At 49.5% G+C, this 16,525-nt stretch overlaps 1 protein-coding gene across 3 annotated transcripts in view; it reads right to left on the reverse strand.

Annotated features, from left to right (window-relative positions):
* LOC101359572 (granulocyte-macrophage colony-stimulating factor receptor subunit alpha) overlaps positions 1 to 15,738 on the reverse strand; it is a 23,690-nt gene extending 7,952 nt beyond the window's left edge. Inside the window, exons 1-7 of one of the 3 annotated variants that reach the window (XM_023739474.1) lie at positions 15,581 to 15,734; positions 8,462 to 8,545; positions 7,386 to 7,528; positions 4,420 to 4,543; positions 3,563 to 3,692; positions 3,301 to 3,473; positions 103 to 236 (exon numbers count right to left, since the gene is read on the reverse strand). In XM_023739474.1, the coding sequence (XP_023595242.1) occupies positions 103 to 236; positions 3,301 to 3,473; positions 3,563 to 3,692; positions 4,420 to 4,543; positions 7,386 to 7,528; positions 8,462 to 8,537 (780 nt within the window). In that variant the 5' untranslated portion in view covers positions 8,538 to 8,545; positions 15,581 to 15,734. Of the gene's footprint in view, positions 1 to 102; positions 237 to 3,300; positions 3,474 to 3,562; positions 3,693 to 4,419; positions 4,544 to 7,385; positions 7,529 to 8,461; positions 8,606 to 15,580 lie in introns of all 3 variants that reach the window. The other 2 variants (XM_023739475.1, XM_023739476.1) reach the window with 2 other exon arrangements.
* Positions 15,739 to 16,525: the final 787 nt, after the last annotated feature.

Here is a 16,525-nt window from a genome sequence, read left to right on the forward strand (position 1 = left end):
GCTGGTAGTGCAGCTCCCATTACCCATTCCTGGAGGGTCCATCTGGTACTCAGCTCCCATTACCCATTGCTGGAGGTCCAGCTGATACTCAGCTCCCATTACCTTGCGTTGGATGTCTACCTCATACTTCAGCTCCCTGGCAGACATGTGTTGCTGGGCCTTGGGGCGTTGCCACTTGAGGAGGCAGTGTGAGTGGTTGCAGTTCACGGTGATGTTGATGGGTGGACTGTACCTTTCTGCAAAAAGAACCCAGGACACACCCCTTGTTATGGGTTGAAGTGTGTCCTCCCAAAAGATATGTTGAAGTCCTAACCTCTGGTACCTGGGAATGTGACCCTGCTTGGAATAAGATCTTTCTTTGATGATTCTATCAGTTAAATCATACTGGAGTATGATGGGTCCTAGTCCTAATCCCTTCTGAGTGATGTCTTATAAAAAAGAAAGACAAACACAAAAATAGGGTCACACACAGTGGCAAGACACCATATAGGACTCTGTCCACAAGCCAAGGGATTCCAAGAAATGCCTAGGGCTACCAGAAGCTTAGGAAAAACTTCAAGTTGTCAACAGTTTTAATTTACTTGAGTCAAAAATCAACATCCATGGAAGCAGTAGTCAAGAAATCAGATGACGTATTGCTTTGGGCAATCTGCAGCAAATACCTCTTCATAGTTTTAAAAAGCAAAGATGTCACTTTGATGACTAAGGTGTGCCTGAATCAAGCCACGGTGTTTTCAATGGCTTCATATGCATGCAAAAGCTGGACAATAAGAAAGAAAGACAGAAGAAGAACTGATGCGTTTGAATTACGATGTTGGGGAAGAATATTGACTATCCCATGGACTGCCAGAAGAACCAACGAACCAGTCTTGGAAGAAGTACAGCCAGAATGCTGCTTAGAAGCTAGGATGGTGAGACTTGAGCTTACTTACTTTGGACCTCTTGTCAGGAAAGACAATTACTACAAAAGACATCATGCTTGCTCAAGTAGAGGGTCAACAGAAAGGAGGGAAACACTCGGTGAGATGCATTGACACAATAGCTGCCACAGTGGACTCAAACATGCCACTGGTCGTGAAGACAGCACAGGACCGGGCAATGTGTTGTTCTGTTGGACATAAGGTCGCCATGACTCAAAGCTAAGTCAACGGCAGCTAATAACAACAACAAGAAGCAGTATCCCTGTGACTTTGTAAAACTTACATCCACTTGCAAAATACACATAAAAAACATCCACTGCCCCAGCTGAGAGGAGTCTCATAAGTACGCCCTCTCCCAAGATCAGCACTGAGAGGACTACCCAACAGCACTTGGAGCAATGGCGCCGTGATTGGAACAACCCAGGATACTCCAAAGTTTGGGTATATGCCGTCTCAGCAATCCTTGTTTTCAAGACTCGGTCTCTTTAGCAGTTTCGTAAATGACGTTAGTTTCCCTTTTTTAACCTGAGGGAGAATGGGGAAGATTTCTATAGTCTTTTGCAAAAGTAGATTGTAATGCCTACCCCTCTAAAGTTGTCTGGGGCTTGGGGAAAAGAAGATAACATCTGTGAAAACCCCTTTGAAACCTCAGAGTGCCTATCCCACGGAAGTTCTTGATGTACAGAGATTTTCTATCTGTACTGTTAACTGACAGGTTGGAGGTTCGAGTCCACCCAGAGGTGCCTCGGAAGAAAGGCCTGGTGATCTACTTCCAAACAACCAGCTGCTGAAAACCCTATGGTATATTCAATATTCTTCACCAGCACCATAATTCAGAAGTGTCAATTCTTCTCGGGTCTTCCTTATTCATTGCCCAACTTTTGCATGCATGTGAGGTGATTGAAAACACCACGGCTTGGGTCAGGCGCACCTTAGTCCTCAAAGTGACCTCTTTGCTTTTTAACACTCCAAAGAGGTCTTTTGCAGCAGATTTTCCCCGTGCAATGCATCTTTTGATTTCTTGACAGCTGCTTCAAGGGAGACTCGATTGCCAATCCAATTGTGTAGCTCCCCGTATGGAGACTTCAGTTGCTCCCCGTTATATCTGGAATGACATCCATTCCTGGCTTGGCCCCGAAGCCTGAAGAATTTTCATTCACTTGCCTGGCTCTTCCAGCGCGTCTAGCCTCAGCACCTCTGTGCATGAGGTCTCACGTTGCTCAGTCTCTCCAGCCCACTCTCCTCATTTTTCAGTCAGCTTCAGGGACACCTCCTCAGAGACACCTCCCTCAACCACTCCAGGACAGCTAGGTCCCTGTGGTCGGCTGAGTAACAACCCCCTAAAGATGCTCATGCCCTAATTCCCAGAACCTGCGAACATGGTACCTCACGTGGCAAAGGGGACTTTGCAGATGCGACTAAGGATCTTGAGATGGGGAGATTGTCCTGGATTATTCAGATGGGGCCAAACTCATCACCAAACCAAACCCATTGCCATCGAGCCTACTCCCGCTCATGGTGTCCCCATGTGTTACAGGGTAGAATTGGCAGGTTTTTCAGAAGCAGATCACCAGGACTTTCCTTCGTGGCACGGCTGAGTGGGTTTGAACTGCCAACCTTTAGGGTAGTGGTCCAGTGCAAATCGTCTGCACTAGCTGGGGACCTGTAATGTCATCATGAAGGTCCTTCTGAGAGGAAGGCAGCAGGCTCAGAGTCAGAGAAGGAGAAAAGGAGATGTGGTGTGATGATATAGACAAGGGTTAGTGTGATGAACCCAAAAACCAAACCTGTTACCGGAGAGTCAAATCCGACCCATAGTGACCCTAGAGGACAGAGTAGAACTGCCCCATGGGGTTTCCAAGGAGTGGCTGGTGGATTCCAACTGCCGACCTTTTGGTTAGCAGCCGAGCTCTTAACCACCAAGCCACCAGGGAAATGGATTCTCTCCTGGACCCTCCAGAAGGAAAGCAGCCTTGCGAACACCTTCTCTTTAGCCCGTTGAGCTCATGTCAGTTTTCTGATCACAGAACTGTAAGATGATAAATGTGTGTTGTTTAAGCCCCCCAGCTTGTGACCATGTGTCATAGAAGCCACAGAACACTCATGCAGCCCCGCTTGACAGTTTTCTCCCCCCGGCTGCTGTCGAGCTGACTCCAACTCATGGTGATCCCACGCATGTCAGAGTAGAACTCTGCTCCATAGGGCTTTCCATATTGGATTTTTTCGGAAGTAGATCGCCAGGCCTTTCTTCCGACACGCCTGTGGGCGGACTCAAACCTCCAACCTTTTGGTTAGCGGCCGAGCGCATTCACCGTTGGCACCACGCAGGGATTCCATTTGACATGTACTCAGCGGTAAAACCAGAGGTGTTTGCTCTTACTCATGTCATTCTTTGACAAAATCGAATCAAAGAACTGGATTCCTGTTCCTCGGCTGGACCCGTTAACCAGGAAGTAGCTGTAAAAGGTTAATCCCGAGATGTCCTTGACGTGGCACCCAACGTGGGTTCCGGAATGTTCTAGGTAATGTGGACATTCTCTTTCCGTTTCTCCCCTGTAAGAGTCCAAGGTTGACAGAGAACCATCAGAGCATTTTGTCATCACTGTCCTTGCCAGGGTGTCCCCGGCGAGGCCAGCACTTACTCTGAGTCTCGGATATAAAAGAAATATTGGACGTCGCCTGGGGCAGCTCGGCCCTTTGCCCACGTGCAGTTCATGAAATCCTCGTCGTACATAAAGCAGGAGAAGTTTTCTGCAGCCGTTCCATTCCCACCTGGCACAAGGCAGAAACAGAATGATTTGCATGTGAGGATTAAAAGGGCATTTCAGTTATACAGAGTCCCAAAGTTTATTAGTGGTTACCGGGGCCGGAGGAAAGGGGAGAGGAGAAAGCAGTGCTTATGGGATGCTGAGTTTTTGTTAAGGAGGATGAAAACATTTGGAAATAGATAGTAGGGCTAGTTGTACAACATGGTGGGTTGTTGGTTGCTGTCAAGTCAGCCCCCAACGCATGGCAACCCCAAGCACAACAAAATAAAAAGCTGCAGGGTCCTGTGCCATCCCTACGACCAATCGTGGATCAAACAATGTTCCTTGTGCTCCACAGGTTTTTTGTTGTGGAGATTGTTATGGTGATCTACACACAACAGAACATACATTCCATCAATTTCTACATGCACATTTCGGTGACGTTGATTACAGTCTTCAACTTCGGCAGGTATCTGATCCCAAAGTATCCCACCACTATAACATATGTTCAATGCACTCCTAGCAAAAACCCCCTCCACAGAGTTCTTATGGGCTGGCTTTCAGATGTAGATCGCCAGACCTTTCTTCGTGAATGTAATTAATGTCACTGAATTGTACATATAAAAATGGTTGAAATGGCAAATGATTTGATATGTGTATTTTGCTACAATAAAAATTAAAGAAAAAAAAATTAAAAGAGGTGTGCTTTGGTGCCAGTGGGGTGGAAAAGGATCGCCTAACAGTTTCCTTACCTGGGTTGTGGTATTTCAGTTTTTCCTCAAAGAGTCCCTGGCTGGTGTTTGCTTTAACCATGAGGAGGACTCCACCGTGCAGAGAACGGAGTTCAAAGGTGCAGTTACATTGTTTCTCCATGGGCTGAAAAGAGGTAACCAGCCTGCAGGTTATGAAACAGATTCCACTCTGATCCTGATGGCCTGACCTAGACCCCAGGATGGCAGCTCTCCTGCCTTTGAGAAATCTCCCCATATGCCTCCTCCCGGGGGCCAGCTCTCACGTGTAAGCTCGAACTGATGCTGAGGCACCTCTGGGTGGACTCCAACCTCCAACCTCTCGGTTAGCAGCCGAGTGCATTCACCGTTTGCACCACCCAGGGATGTCTCTTAGGACGGAGTCTTCCATTTAAAGGATCTTTGAGAAATCATCATTCTACAGAGGCACTTTGTTGGTGCAGTTAGCTGCCATCAAGTTGGCCCCGACTCAAGACGACCCCGTGCCCTGCAGAATGAAACGCTGCATGGTCCTGCACCTTCCCCACGATCGCTTGTGGATTGGACTGTTGTGATCCACAGGGTTTTCATTGGCTGGTTTTCAGATGTAGAATGCCAGGCCTTTCTTCCTAGTCTGTCTTAGTCTGGATGCTCCTTTGAAACCTGTTCAGCATCACGGCCACATGCAAGCCTCCACAGACAGACGGGTGGTGGCTGCACATGAGGTGCATTGGCCGGGAATCGGACCCGGGCCTCCCACATGGAATTTAGAAAATCAGATCGTCACCTCAGGATCTGGTGAAAATGCAGATTTGGGTTTAGCAGGTCCAGGTGGGGCCAAGATTCTGCATTTCCAAAAAGCTCCCAGGTGAAGCTGATGCTGCTGGTCCACGGACCCAACTTTGAGTTGCGAGTTCTTTGCCATTTCGGAGTTTTAGGGACTTTACCGCACCTCCTTTTATGTCATTGAGCATCTTGTGACACGCACGGGGTTGCCATGAGTTGGGCTCATCTCAACGGCAACTGTTTTTTTTTTTTCTTTTTCATATATCTATGTGGCATAGGGGTTAAGAGCTTGGCTGCTAACCAAAAGGTCTGCAGTTCGAATCCACCAAGCTGCTCCTTGGAAACCCTATCTAGGGGTTCTACTCTGTCCTATATGGCTGCTGTGAGTTGGAATCGACTTGACGGCAAAATTTTTTTTTTTTTAAATCTATGTATCTATAGTGTATATATCTATAGAGCCCCTGGATGGTGCAAGCTGTTAACCCTCTCAACTACTAACAGAAATGTTGGGGGTTTGAGTCCACCTAGAGGCACCTTGGAAGAAAGGCCTGGTGATCTACTTTAAAAAAATCAGTCACTGAAAACCCTATGGAACACAGTTCTACTCTGACACACATAGGGTTGCCAAGAGTTGGGGTCAACTCTATGGCAAATGTGTTTTTTTTTTTGGGAGGGGGGAGGTCTATGTATCTATGTGTCTATAGTTTGTATTTCTACGGAGTCCCCAGGTGGTGCAAACAACGGGCTCAGCTGCTGATCAAATGGTTGGAGTTTTGAATCCACCCCGAGGCACCACGGAAGAAAGGCCTGGCGATCTACTTCAGAAAAATCAGCCACTGAGAACCCTGCGGAGCACAGTTCTTCTCTGACACACGTGGGGGTGCCATGAGTCGGAGTCGACTTGATGACCACTGATATTATCATACCCTCCGTCCTCTGACAGGCTTAACATTTGCATTGCAGAATTGTAGACGAGCCTGTGGCTCTACCTGTCGATCTCTGTATTTGGTTTCTGTTGAAAGGGCAGAGCCAGTGAGACTTCTTTCTCAGGACTGAGTGTAACATGTAAGGATCTTTGAGGACTCACACAGGTAAACGCTGCAATACCATGTGGGCGGTGGGTCTCCCTAAGCCACGCTTGGGGGATACAGAGCAAGCCCCAGGTCTCCCGTCACCTTTACCCATGGCTGTTGGTGGACAGCCATCCTCCTGGAGATTCTGGGAGCACCTGGGGCGTCTACCTGTGACACCCACACACTGCCCCTGGCCCTTGGCTGTGCCCGCTGGGCAAGGCAGCTACCCCAGAGTTCCCAGGGCAGGGCTGAGCTTCCTTGCCCCCTGGGGCTGCCTCCTCGGTGTGCTGGGTTCCTCTGCAGGCTTCCACCCTCAGCAGCTCTGTGTCTGGGAGCTCCCCCTGCCCTGGATGTCCTCTCTCTGCCTGGGGCTGCAGGGAGTCGGGAAGGAGGTTCCCTGGAGCCCTCTGTGTGCCAGGGTTGGGGGGTGGGTGGGTGGCAGACAGGGTCCCTTGTGCCCTCTGTGTGCCGGGGTGGGGGTGGGTGGGGGGGAGATAGGGTCCCTGGAGCCCTCTGTGTGCCGGGGGTGGGGGATGTTTTGTGATGCCTTTCTACTCCCAGAACTTTCTGTCTTTCCCTCTCTTGCTCTCTTCTTCCTTCCCCCTCTTCTCTCTCTTTCTCCCTCCCTCCCCCCTCCCTCCCCCCTCCCTGCATCCTCCCCTCCTCCTGCTCTCCCCTCTGTCTCTCCTTCCTCCTCTCCCTCTCCCTCTTCCCCACTCCTCTCGTCCTCCTCCCACCTCTCCCTGTCCACCACCCCCTCCCAGCTCTATAGCAAAGCTCCAGCTCCATCTTTCTCCTAAACCCCAACACTGGGGCAGGGAGACAAGTGACAAGTCTGACACTCCCACTGCACCTTCCTTTCTCCACAGACCAGGCTCACCGAACAGACCAGGCATGTCTGCTGCCCCCTCTATCTTAGGATAAGATAGCCTCCTGGGTTCTCTGCAGTCCCCCAGGGAACCCCCCGCCCCCACCCCCGTCACCTCTTAGAGACAGCCGGCAATGCCCGCACCCCCAGCGTCACGGGCCCTGGGTTTGCCCAGCACCCTGTAGTGTGTTTAACCGGAGACTGCTCTCTTGTCAAGCGCTCCGTAAAGCAGCCATCTGGACACACGAACCCCCGTGTCTCACCTCCATGCTAATCTGCCCTTCTTCCTTGTGGATCATCAGACATTCGACAACCGTAGCATCTTGACGACAGTCCCAAGCTAATATCATTTTCCTCGGATCAAACGTCATATGCAGTGTGCGGACCGGCTCCTGGGTGGAAAGATCTGAAAACAAATGGCCGTCGGCTCAGAAATTCCTCGTGTCCCATCTCTCCTTCTCCCAACTCACTTGTCGGCAAAGACACAACTTGCTGCCCTTGGGATGGATTGAATTGTGTCCTCCAAAGTCATGTGAAAGTTCTAACCAAATGCCTATAAAAACGACGGCCTTGGTCCCTAGCGCTGCTGTAGTAGAAATGCCACAAGGGGGTGGCTTTAACAAACAGAAGTTTATTCTCTCACAGTTCAGGAGGCTAGAAGTCCAAATTCAGGGCGCCGGCTCTACGGGAAGTCTCTCTCTCTCTCTCTCTCTCTCTCTCTCTCTCTCTCTCTCTCTCGGCTCTGGGGGAATGTCCTTGTCTCTTTTCACCTTCTGTTCCTTGGTTCCTTGGTGATCTCCATGTGGCATCTATCTTCCCCCATCTCGCTTCTGTGCCTGATCTGCTCCTTGTAGATCTCAAAAGTGATTGGCTGAACACACAGCCTGCACTGACATATCCCCATTAACACAACAAAGGAAACCCTATTCCCAAATGCGATTATATCCATACTTAACAACACCTATTTTGGGGAGGACACAATTCAACCCATAACAATGACTCTGTTTGGTAATAGTAATAAAATCATTAAATGAAATACATTAATTACAACTATTTTAATAAACGGAGCCCTGGTGGTGCAGTGGTAAAGAGCTCGGGTACCCACTAAAAGGTCAGCCATTGGAATCCACCAGCCACTCCTTGGAAACCCTCTGGGGCAGTTCTAGTCTGCCCTCTAGGGTCGCTATGAGTCGGAATCGACTGGATGGCAACAGGTTTGGTTTTGGTTTGGATATTGATAAATAATAAATGTAAAATGATGGATCAAGAGGGATCCACAGACACGAGGGGCATTTTAGTGGAAGCAACAGAAGAGGGTCAACCAGATGTCCACACTTACCCTGGTGCTCCTGGGCCAGGAGTCCTGTTGGGATCAGTAACTCAGAAAGGAGCACCGCCATCCCCAGGGGACCCATGGAGCTGCCTGCAGGACAGGGCCGTGTCACAGATGACAATGGGGGGAGGTACTCATGACAGAGAAAAGCTGGAAGAACAGAGAATGTCACAGACCCACATTAAACCCGAACTTGTTGCCGTTGAGTGCATTCTGACGCCTAGCGACCCTATAGGACACAGTAGAACTGCCCCATAGGGTTTCCAAGGCTGTAATCTTTATGAGAGCAGATTGCCAGGTCTTGTCTCCCACAGAACCGCTGGTGGGTTCAAACCACTGACCTTGACTTAGCAACTGAGCGCTTCACCACTGTGCCACCAGAGCTCCTTCAGACACACATTAAAACCAAATCCAAACAAAGAGACCCATTGCCGTGAGTCCGCTCTGATGCACAGCGGCCCTCCAGGACAGAATGGAACTGCCCCATAGGGTTTCCAAGGAGTGGCTGGTGGATTTGAACTGCAGACCAGCCAAGCGCTGAACCACTGCACCACCAGGGCTCCAGACACAACATTAAAAACAAAAAAATCCAAACCAGTTGCCCTCAATTTGATTCTGACTCATAGCGACCCTATAGGACAGAGTAGAACTGCCCCATAGGGTTTCCAAGGAGTGGCTGGTGGATTTGAACTGCAGACCAGCCAAGCGCTTAACCACTGCACCACCAGGGCTCCAGACACACATTAAAAACAAAAAAAATCCAAACCAGTTGCCCTCAGTTTGATTCTGACTCATAGCAACCCTATAGGACAGAATAGAACTGCCCAGGAGGGTTTCCAAGGAGTGGCTGGTGGGTTCAAACTGCTGACCTTTTGGTGAGCAGCCAAGCTTTAACCACTCGGACACCACACATTAGGAGAGATTAAATCTTGAAGGGGTTCTTGGGGGGGACCCTGTGAATGTTCCCCCAGAAGGTTGTCAGGGCATGACAGGGCCAGCCATAGTAGTTGTTATGGATTGAATTGTGTCCCCCAAAAATATGCGCTGTAAATCCTAACCTGTGGAGGAGCCCTGGTGGCTCAGTGGTTAAGAGCTCGGCTGCTAACCAAAAGGTCAGCAGTTGGAATCCACCAGCCACTCCTCGCAAACCCTATGGGGCAGTTCTACTCCGTCCTATACGGTCGTCATGAGTCAATCGACTTGATGGCGACGGGTTTGGTTTTGATTTATACCTGTGGATGTTATTCCATTTAGGAATAGGGTTTTCTTTGGTCTATTAATGAGTCAATATCAGTGCAGGGTGTGTTTTAAGTCAATCACTTCTGAGATATAAGAAGTGCACATTGAGCACAGAAGAAGCAAGCGCCGATGGGAAGACAGATGCCACGTGGGGATCACCAAGGGACCGAGAAACAGAAACTGAAAGAGATAAGGACCTTCTCCCAGAGCCGACACAGAGAGAGAGCCTTCCCCTAGAGCAGGCGCCCTGAATTCAGACTTCTAACCTCCTCAACTGTGAGAGAATAAATTTCTGTTCTTTAAAACTCCCCCTTTGTGGTGTTTGTGATGTAGCAGTGCTGGGTAACTAAGCCAGTGATGATCCACCCTGTGACCAGGTAAGCCTGGTGGGGGCAAGGCTGCAGAGGACAGGCGGATTCCTGCCTGGTCTCAGAGGCAGCACCAGGACTTGGGGTGTGCCCTGAGCTGTGGGCGAGGGGGTACGGCCTCCTAGTTCCCTTCAAATCTCTTTGGGCATGTCGTCCACGGTACCTGAGCTTCATCTCTGTCTGCGCCCCAGGGGATCACTCACCCATTGCTGATGGGTATCTTCCTGTGCAGAGAGGGGGATGCCCTTGGCCTATCACCCCAGCACCCAGCACTAGGGCCCAGGATGGGGGTACCTCTGTACAGAGAGTGGGGAGACTGACCTGACCCCCCTCTGAGGGGTGAATAAGGCTGACCCAGGAGTGATCTGTAGTCTATGCAGCAGGGGAGTCCCTGGGTGGTGCAAACGTGAATGCGCTCAGCTGCCAGCTGAAAGTTTGGAGGTTCAAGTCCACCCAGAGGCACCTCAGAAGAAAGGCCTGGCTGTCAACTTCTGAAAACTCAGCCTTTGAAAACCCTGGGGAGCACAGTTCTACTGTAACACATGGGGTCGCCATGAGTCAGAATCAACTCGAAGGCAACTGTCTCTCTTTGCAGGAAAAAAGAAATATATCATCTACGCCTACATCATCTATATCCATAGCCTGTATCCGAACCCAAATCCGTTGCTACTGAGTTGATTCTGACACGTATCGACCCTACAGGACAGAGCAGAACTGCCCCATAATGTTTCCAAGGCTGTAATCTTTACGGAAGCACACTGCCACATCTTTCCCCCAAGGAGCGGCTGGTGGGTTCCAACCGCCAAACTTTTGGCTAAAGGTTGAGTGCTTAACCGCTGCACCACCAGGGTTCCTTATATCATGTATACTTACACTTATACGTGTTTCTATATCAGCTAGCTCTATTGCTATATTTAGGTCAGAGTCCCTGGGAAGTGCAAACACTTAACTCAATCAACTGCTAACCCGAAGGTTGGAGGTTTGAATCCACTCAGAGGGTCCTCAGAAGAAACGCCTGGTGATCTCCTGAGAAACCAGTCATTGAAAACCCTGTGGAGCACAGTTCTGCTCTGACACACATCGGGTCACCATGAGTTGGAGCTGACTTGATGGCAACTTTTTTGTTTTTTTCTTTTTTATAGAGAAGAAGCAGATCCAGGGTGAGGAAAGTGAGGTACTTGCCCGGAAACAAAACCTAAGGGGGCACCCCAAACCCAAACCCAAACTCGTTGCCATCAAGTTGGTTCCAACTCATAGTGACCCTATAGGACATAGTAGAACCGCCCCACAGGGGTTCCAAGGAGCAGCTGGTGGATTCAAACTGCTGACCTTTTGGTTAGCAGTCCAGCTCTTAACCACTGTGCCACCAGTGCTCCCCAAATACCCACTCATCAAGGTAAATAATTTTATTGCAATATTTTAAAAAATCCCACAATGAGCAAAATAGCAACATTTTAAATAAATCCAGGATCGGATGTGCCTTTGCACGAGCTTGACTCATACTCCTCACCCTAATTCCCTCCCTGCCGAATAGGGTCCTTATTTCAAATGTCCATGTCTTGCTACTTATGGATTGTTTTGCATTCATCCTGAATATTTTAAAAACATGGCATGAAAATCAGAGCCCAGGTGGCGCAGTGGTTCAGAGCTCGGCTGCTAACCAAAAGTTGGGCAGTTGGAATCCACCAGCCGCTCCTTGGAAGCCCTATGGGACAGTTCTGCTCTGTCCTGTAGGGTTGCTGTGAGTCAGAATCAACTTGATGGCAGTAGGTTTGTTTTTCGATGGGTGAGCATGAAAATAGTTACCTCTTTTCAGAGTTTCGGGTGCCCCCTTAAATTTGGTGCCCGAGGTGTCTTGTTTGTCTCACCCTCGTCCCGGCCTCATATTGCAGTTTCCGAAGCTGAGACCCGGAGGGCCCCCACAGGTGTGAGTAGGGGGCCGGAATGTGAACCCCACCACCCCACTCCCCAGCCCTGATGGATAGAGGCTTCGTGATTATAGGTCTACCAGCCACTGAGTGGTTCTCCCTGTGGAAAGACAGTTGGTAAGGGTGCCAGCGTCCCAAAAAAACCCCTTTGCCGTCGAGACGATTCCGACTCATAGCCATCCTAGAGGACAGAGTAGAACTTCCCCATAGGGTTTCCAAGGAGCAGCTGGTGGATTCCAACTGCCGCCCTTTTGGTTTGCAGCTGAGCTCTTAACCACTGCACCACCAGGGCGCCTCTTGGCAAGTAGTAGGTTCAGTTTGGTTTGAATCTGAGCTACTGAAGGATGGACCAGGTGCTTGAGAAAATGCCTTAACGTGACATACCTGACGTCCAGGTGTTACAGGTGGCGCTGTTCTGGAATAGATGGTGTTTTCCCTTCTTTACCTACCAAAGGCTCAATCACGGGCTAGTTCCTCTGCCGCACAAATTTGACTGGGGCTAGATATGGATGCTTGCAACCCTTGTGACACCACATTACCTTTGTGGTTTCTGTCTCCTTTCCCTGAACTACCTGGTCTTAGGAGTCCCCAAGGGCTGCAAACTGTTCAGTGCTCAACTACTGGCTGAACTGTTGGCAGCTCAAGTCTACCCAGAGATGCCTTGGAAGAAAGTCCTGGCCATCTGCTTCCAAAAGGTCACAGCCTTGAAAACTCTATGGAGCACAGTTCTATGCTGCACACATGGGGTCGCCATGACTTGGAATCCACGACAGCAACTAACAATAACAATGATACGGTGAGTGGGGAAACCCTCTGGATTCCGAGACAGAGCACCCAATTTTCTGGTCTGGTTTTCCCCTTTATTATTTGCTACCTGATCCTTCAACTTTCCTGTGCCTTGGTTTCCACCCTTGTGGATGGGGTGCTCAGACTGCCTTACCCACTCGTGGGGCGCCAGAGAACTCACTCATCGCTGTCCGCCTTTCGACACTGAGATGCCCACATCCTCCACTCCCCACCCATTTTCTCTTCTTCTTTCAGTTTTTAGCCAGTTTGAGTTTCCTTTCCTCTTTGCAGAGTTTCTTCCCTAACCCCAAACCAGTGGCCGTTAAGTCGATTCTGACTCATGGTGACCGCATGGGTGTCAGAGTAAAACTGTGCTCTATGGAGTTTTCAACAGCCGATTTTTTGGAAGCAGATCACCAGGACTTTCTTCCCAGGCACCTCTGGGTGGACTCGAACCTCCAAACTTTTGGTTAGCGGCCGACCGTGTTAACCGTTTGCACCACCCAGGGATTCCTCCATGTTCAACATTGGTTAAGAACTTCAAGATGGCGGCCAATCCAAAACCATTGCTGTTGAGTCGACCTCGACTCACAGCGCCCCCATGTGTGTCAGAGTAGAACTGTGCTCCACAGAGTTTTCAATGACTGATTTTTCAGAAGCAGATTGCCAGGCTTTTCTTCCAAGGTGCCTCTGGGTGGACTCAATCCTCCAGCCTTTCCGTGAACAGCGTGTTAACTGTTTGCAGCACTCAGGGGCTCCTTCCCTAACCCAGAGCCCTTCTTTTCTGCCATCATGTGTCTTGGTCTATGAATAGAACAAACTGGCTATGAACCAAGCAGCAACTGAACGCTGCTGGATCCCACAAGGGCTCTTGCTGGACTCAGCGGCTGACCCTGGAATCACTGAGCTGATCACTCCTTCTGTGTACTACAGCTGTGCTTCTCAAACCTAACCCCCAGAGGTGACACCTGAGGTCCATCGAAATGCAGAATCTGACTCAGTCCCTTGGGTGGCATGAGTTGGAGTCGACCCGACACCAACTGGTATTAATACTCGCTAATATCAGCTAGGAGCCCTGGTGGCACAGTGGTTAAGAGCTCAGCTGCTAACCAAAAGGTCAGCAGCTCGAATCCACCCAGCTGCTCTTGGAAACCCTATGATGCAGTTCTAACCTGTCCTGTAGGGTTGCTATGAGTAGTAATCGACTTGATGGCAATGTGTGTGTGTGTGTGTGTGTGTGTGTGTGTGTGTGTGTGTGTGTTTAATATCAGTTAAAGGAGACGCTGGCTGGTGCAAACAGTGGATGCACTCAGCTGCTAACAGGAAGGTTGGAGGTGCCTGGGAAGAAAGTCCTCGTGATCTTGTTCTGATAAATCAGCCATTGAAAACCCTACAGAGCACAGTTCTACTCTGACACACGTGGGGGCGCCATGAGTTGGAATTGAGTGAATAGCAATTGGTATTAATACTAGCCAATGTTAGTTAGAGAAGTCCCTGGATGGAGCAAACGGTAACACGTTCAGCTCCTAACTGAAGGGCTGGAGGTTCAAGTCCACACGCCTCGGAAGAAAGGCCTAGTGATCTACTTCTGAAAAATCAGCCACTGAAACTCCAGTGGATCATAGTTCTACTCTGACACACGCCGCATCCCTATGAGGCGGAATCAACTTGATGGCACCTGGCTTGGTGGTTTTCCTTGAAGTCTTGGGGGTGGAAGCAATTGTTCTTGTCAACACATGCCTTGTGCACCCCACAACCTGCAGCTGGTTCCAGGGACATAGGGACAGAGCGGAGTCAGCAGAGCATTTCCCCAGGAAATGGACCACTGTCCCCTGTGGATGACCACACGCTGGGCTACTTCCTCATGCGTCGAGCAGTGTTGGGAGTCTGCCCAGGTGGCCCCACAGCCTCATGCACGCAGGCGTGCGTGAGCAACAGAGAAGCTGAGCTAGCGCCAAACGCACACGCATGCACGCACAAAACCATTGCTCTCAAGTCGACTCCAACTTCTGGCAACCCCATATGTGTCAGAGCAGAGTTTCGTTCCATAGTGTTTTCTCGGCTGTAATCTTTACAGAAAAGCGCCCTGATGGCAAAACGGTTAAGCGCTTGGCTGCTCAATGAAAGGCTGAACCCACCCAACTGCTCTGGGGGAGAAAAGACCTGCAATCTGCTCCTGTAAGGATTACAGCCTAGGAAGCCCTAGGGGGCAGTTCTACTCTGTAACAGAGAACTGAGCTGAAATTGACTTGACGGCACACAATGATGAGAAGGATCTTTACAGAAGCAGATGGCCAGGACTTTCTTCCGTGGTGCTGCTGGGTGGCTTCGAACCGCCAATTTTTAGGTTAGTAGTCAACTTTTTGCACCAGCCGGGTACCTTAGCATTAAGGTCTAAGGCTCACTCTGTCATTGATCCAGACCCTAACACGCAGCACACGTGGTATTCCAGCGGCGTCTGAATCACTTTCCTCAGTGGGGCCCTGCGTTCAGGGATTCCTGTCTCCTGCCCTCAGTCCCTCGCTGACCTGGAGTGGAAGCTTCCTGGAACTAGCTATGGGAGCAAAGAACACCCCGCAGAGCCTTGGCTCGGCCAGCACAGAATGAACGGGCCACTACCTCTTTCGGCTTCTTTGCTTGTGGAGCCCTGGTGGTGCAGTGGTTAAGAGCTACGGCTGCTAACCAAAAGGTTGGCAGTTGGAATCCACCAGTGGCTCCTTGGAAACCCTATGGGGCAGTTCTACTCTGCCGTATAGGGTCGCTATAGTCAGAATCGACGGCAATTTTTTTTTTCTTTTTTTTACCTCTTAGTATGGAGCCCTCCTCTGTCAGCTCGCTGCTCCTCACAGGTCTGTGTCCCTAGTCGCTGGCATCCAGCGCCTTCTTTAAAAGCAGTCTCCCCAGTCAGAGAGCCAGGCTTGTGACAGACGGCACAGACCTCCTTCCCTTTTCTCCCGGGCTTCCTCCCCTCTCGCTACACTTCCTCCTTTGTTATCAAGAATTGGGAAACCTACTCAGTGAGCTCACCCAATGAAGCCCTTGGTGACGTCTACACCTATATTTACATCATCTATATCTGTATCGAGGAGCCCTGGTGGCGCAGTGGTTAAGCGCTCGGCAGCAGTTCGAACCCACCAGCTGCTCCCCGGGGGAAAGATGTGGCGGTCTGCTTCTGTAAAGATTACAGCCTTGGAAACTTTGTGGGGCAGTTCTGCTCTGTCCTACAGGGTTGCTGTGAGTCCGAATCCGCTGGGTGGGAATGGGGTGGGTATATCTATATCACCTATGTCTACACCTATATGGTCTCTGTCCATATCACCTCTATCTTCATATCTATACCATCTTCCTATCTGTCTGTTTATGTCATATCTATACTTATATCTATATCTGTATCACCTCTATTCATATCATTGCTATCTCTGTATTTATATCATCTGTGTATATATGTCTATATCTATATATTTACATCTGTATCATTTATATCTATATCACCTACAGCTACATCATCTGTATCCATATAATCTGTATCTTCCTGTCTATCTACCTAGTTATCATCTATCTATCCTCTATCTATCTACCTATCATCTGTCTATCATCTATCTATCTGTCCATCGATCATCCATCTATCTTTCTGTTTATCATCTATCTATCTATCTAGCTATATGTGTATTTACATTTATAACTATATCTACCTCTACCTCTATATCATCTATATCCATATCAACTCCATCCATCCATCCATCCATCCA

This window comes from Trichechus manatus, unplaced genomic scaffold (genome assembly GCF_000243295.1).
Source record: "Trichechus manatus latirostris isolate Lorelei unplaced genomic scaffold, TriManLat1.0 scaffold00134, whole genome shotgun sequence".
In the NCBI taxonomy this organism is placed as follows: Eukaryota; Metazoa; Chordata; class Mammalia; order Sirenia; family Trichechidae; genus Trichechus; species Trichechus manatus.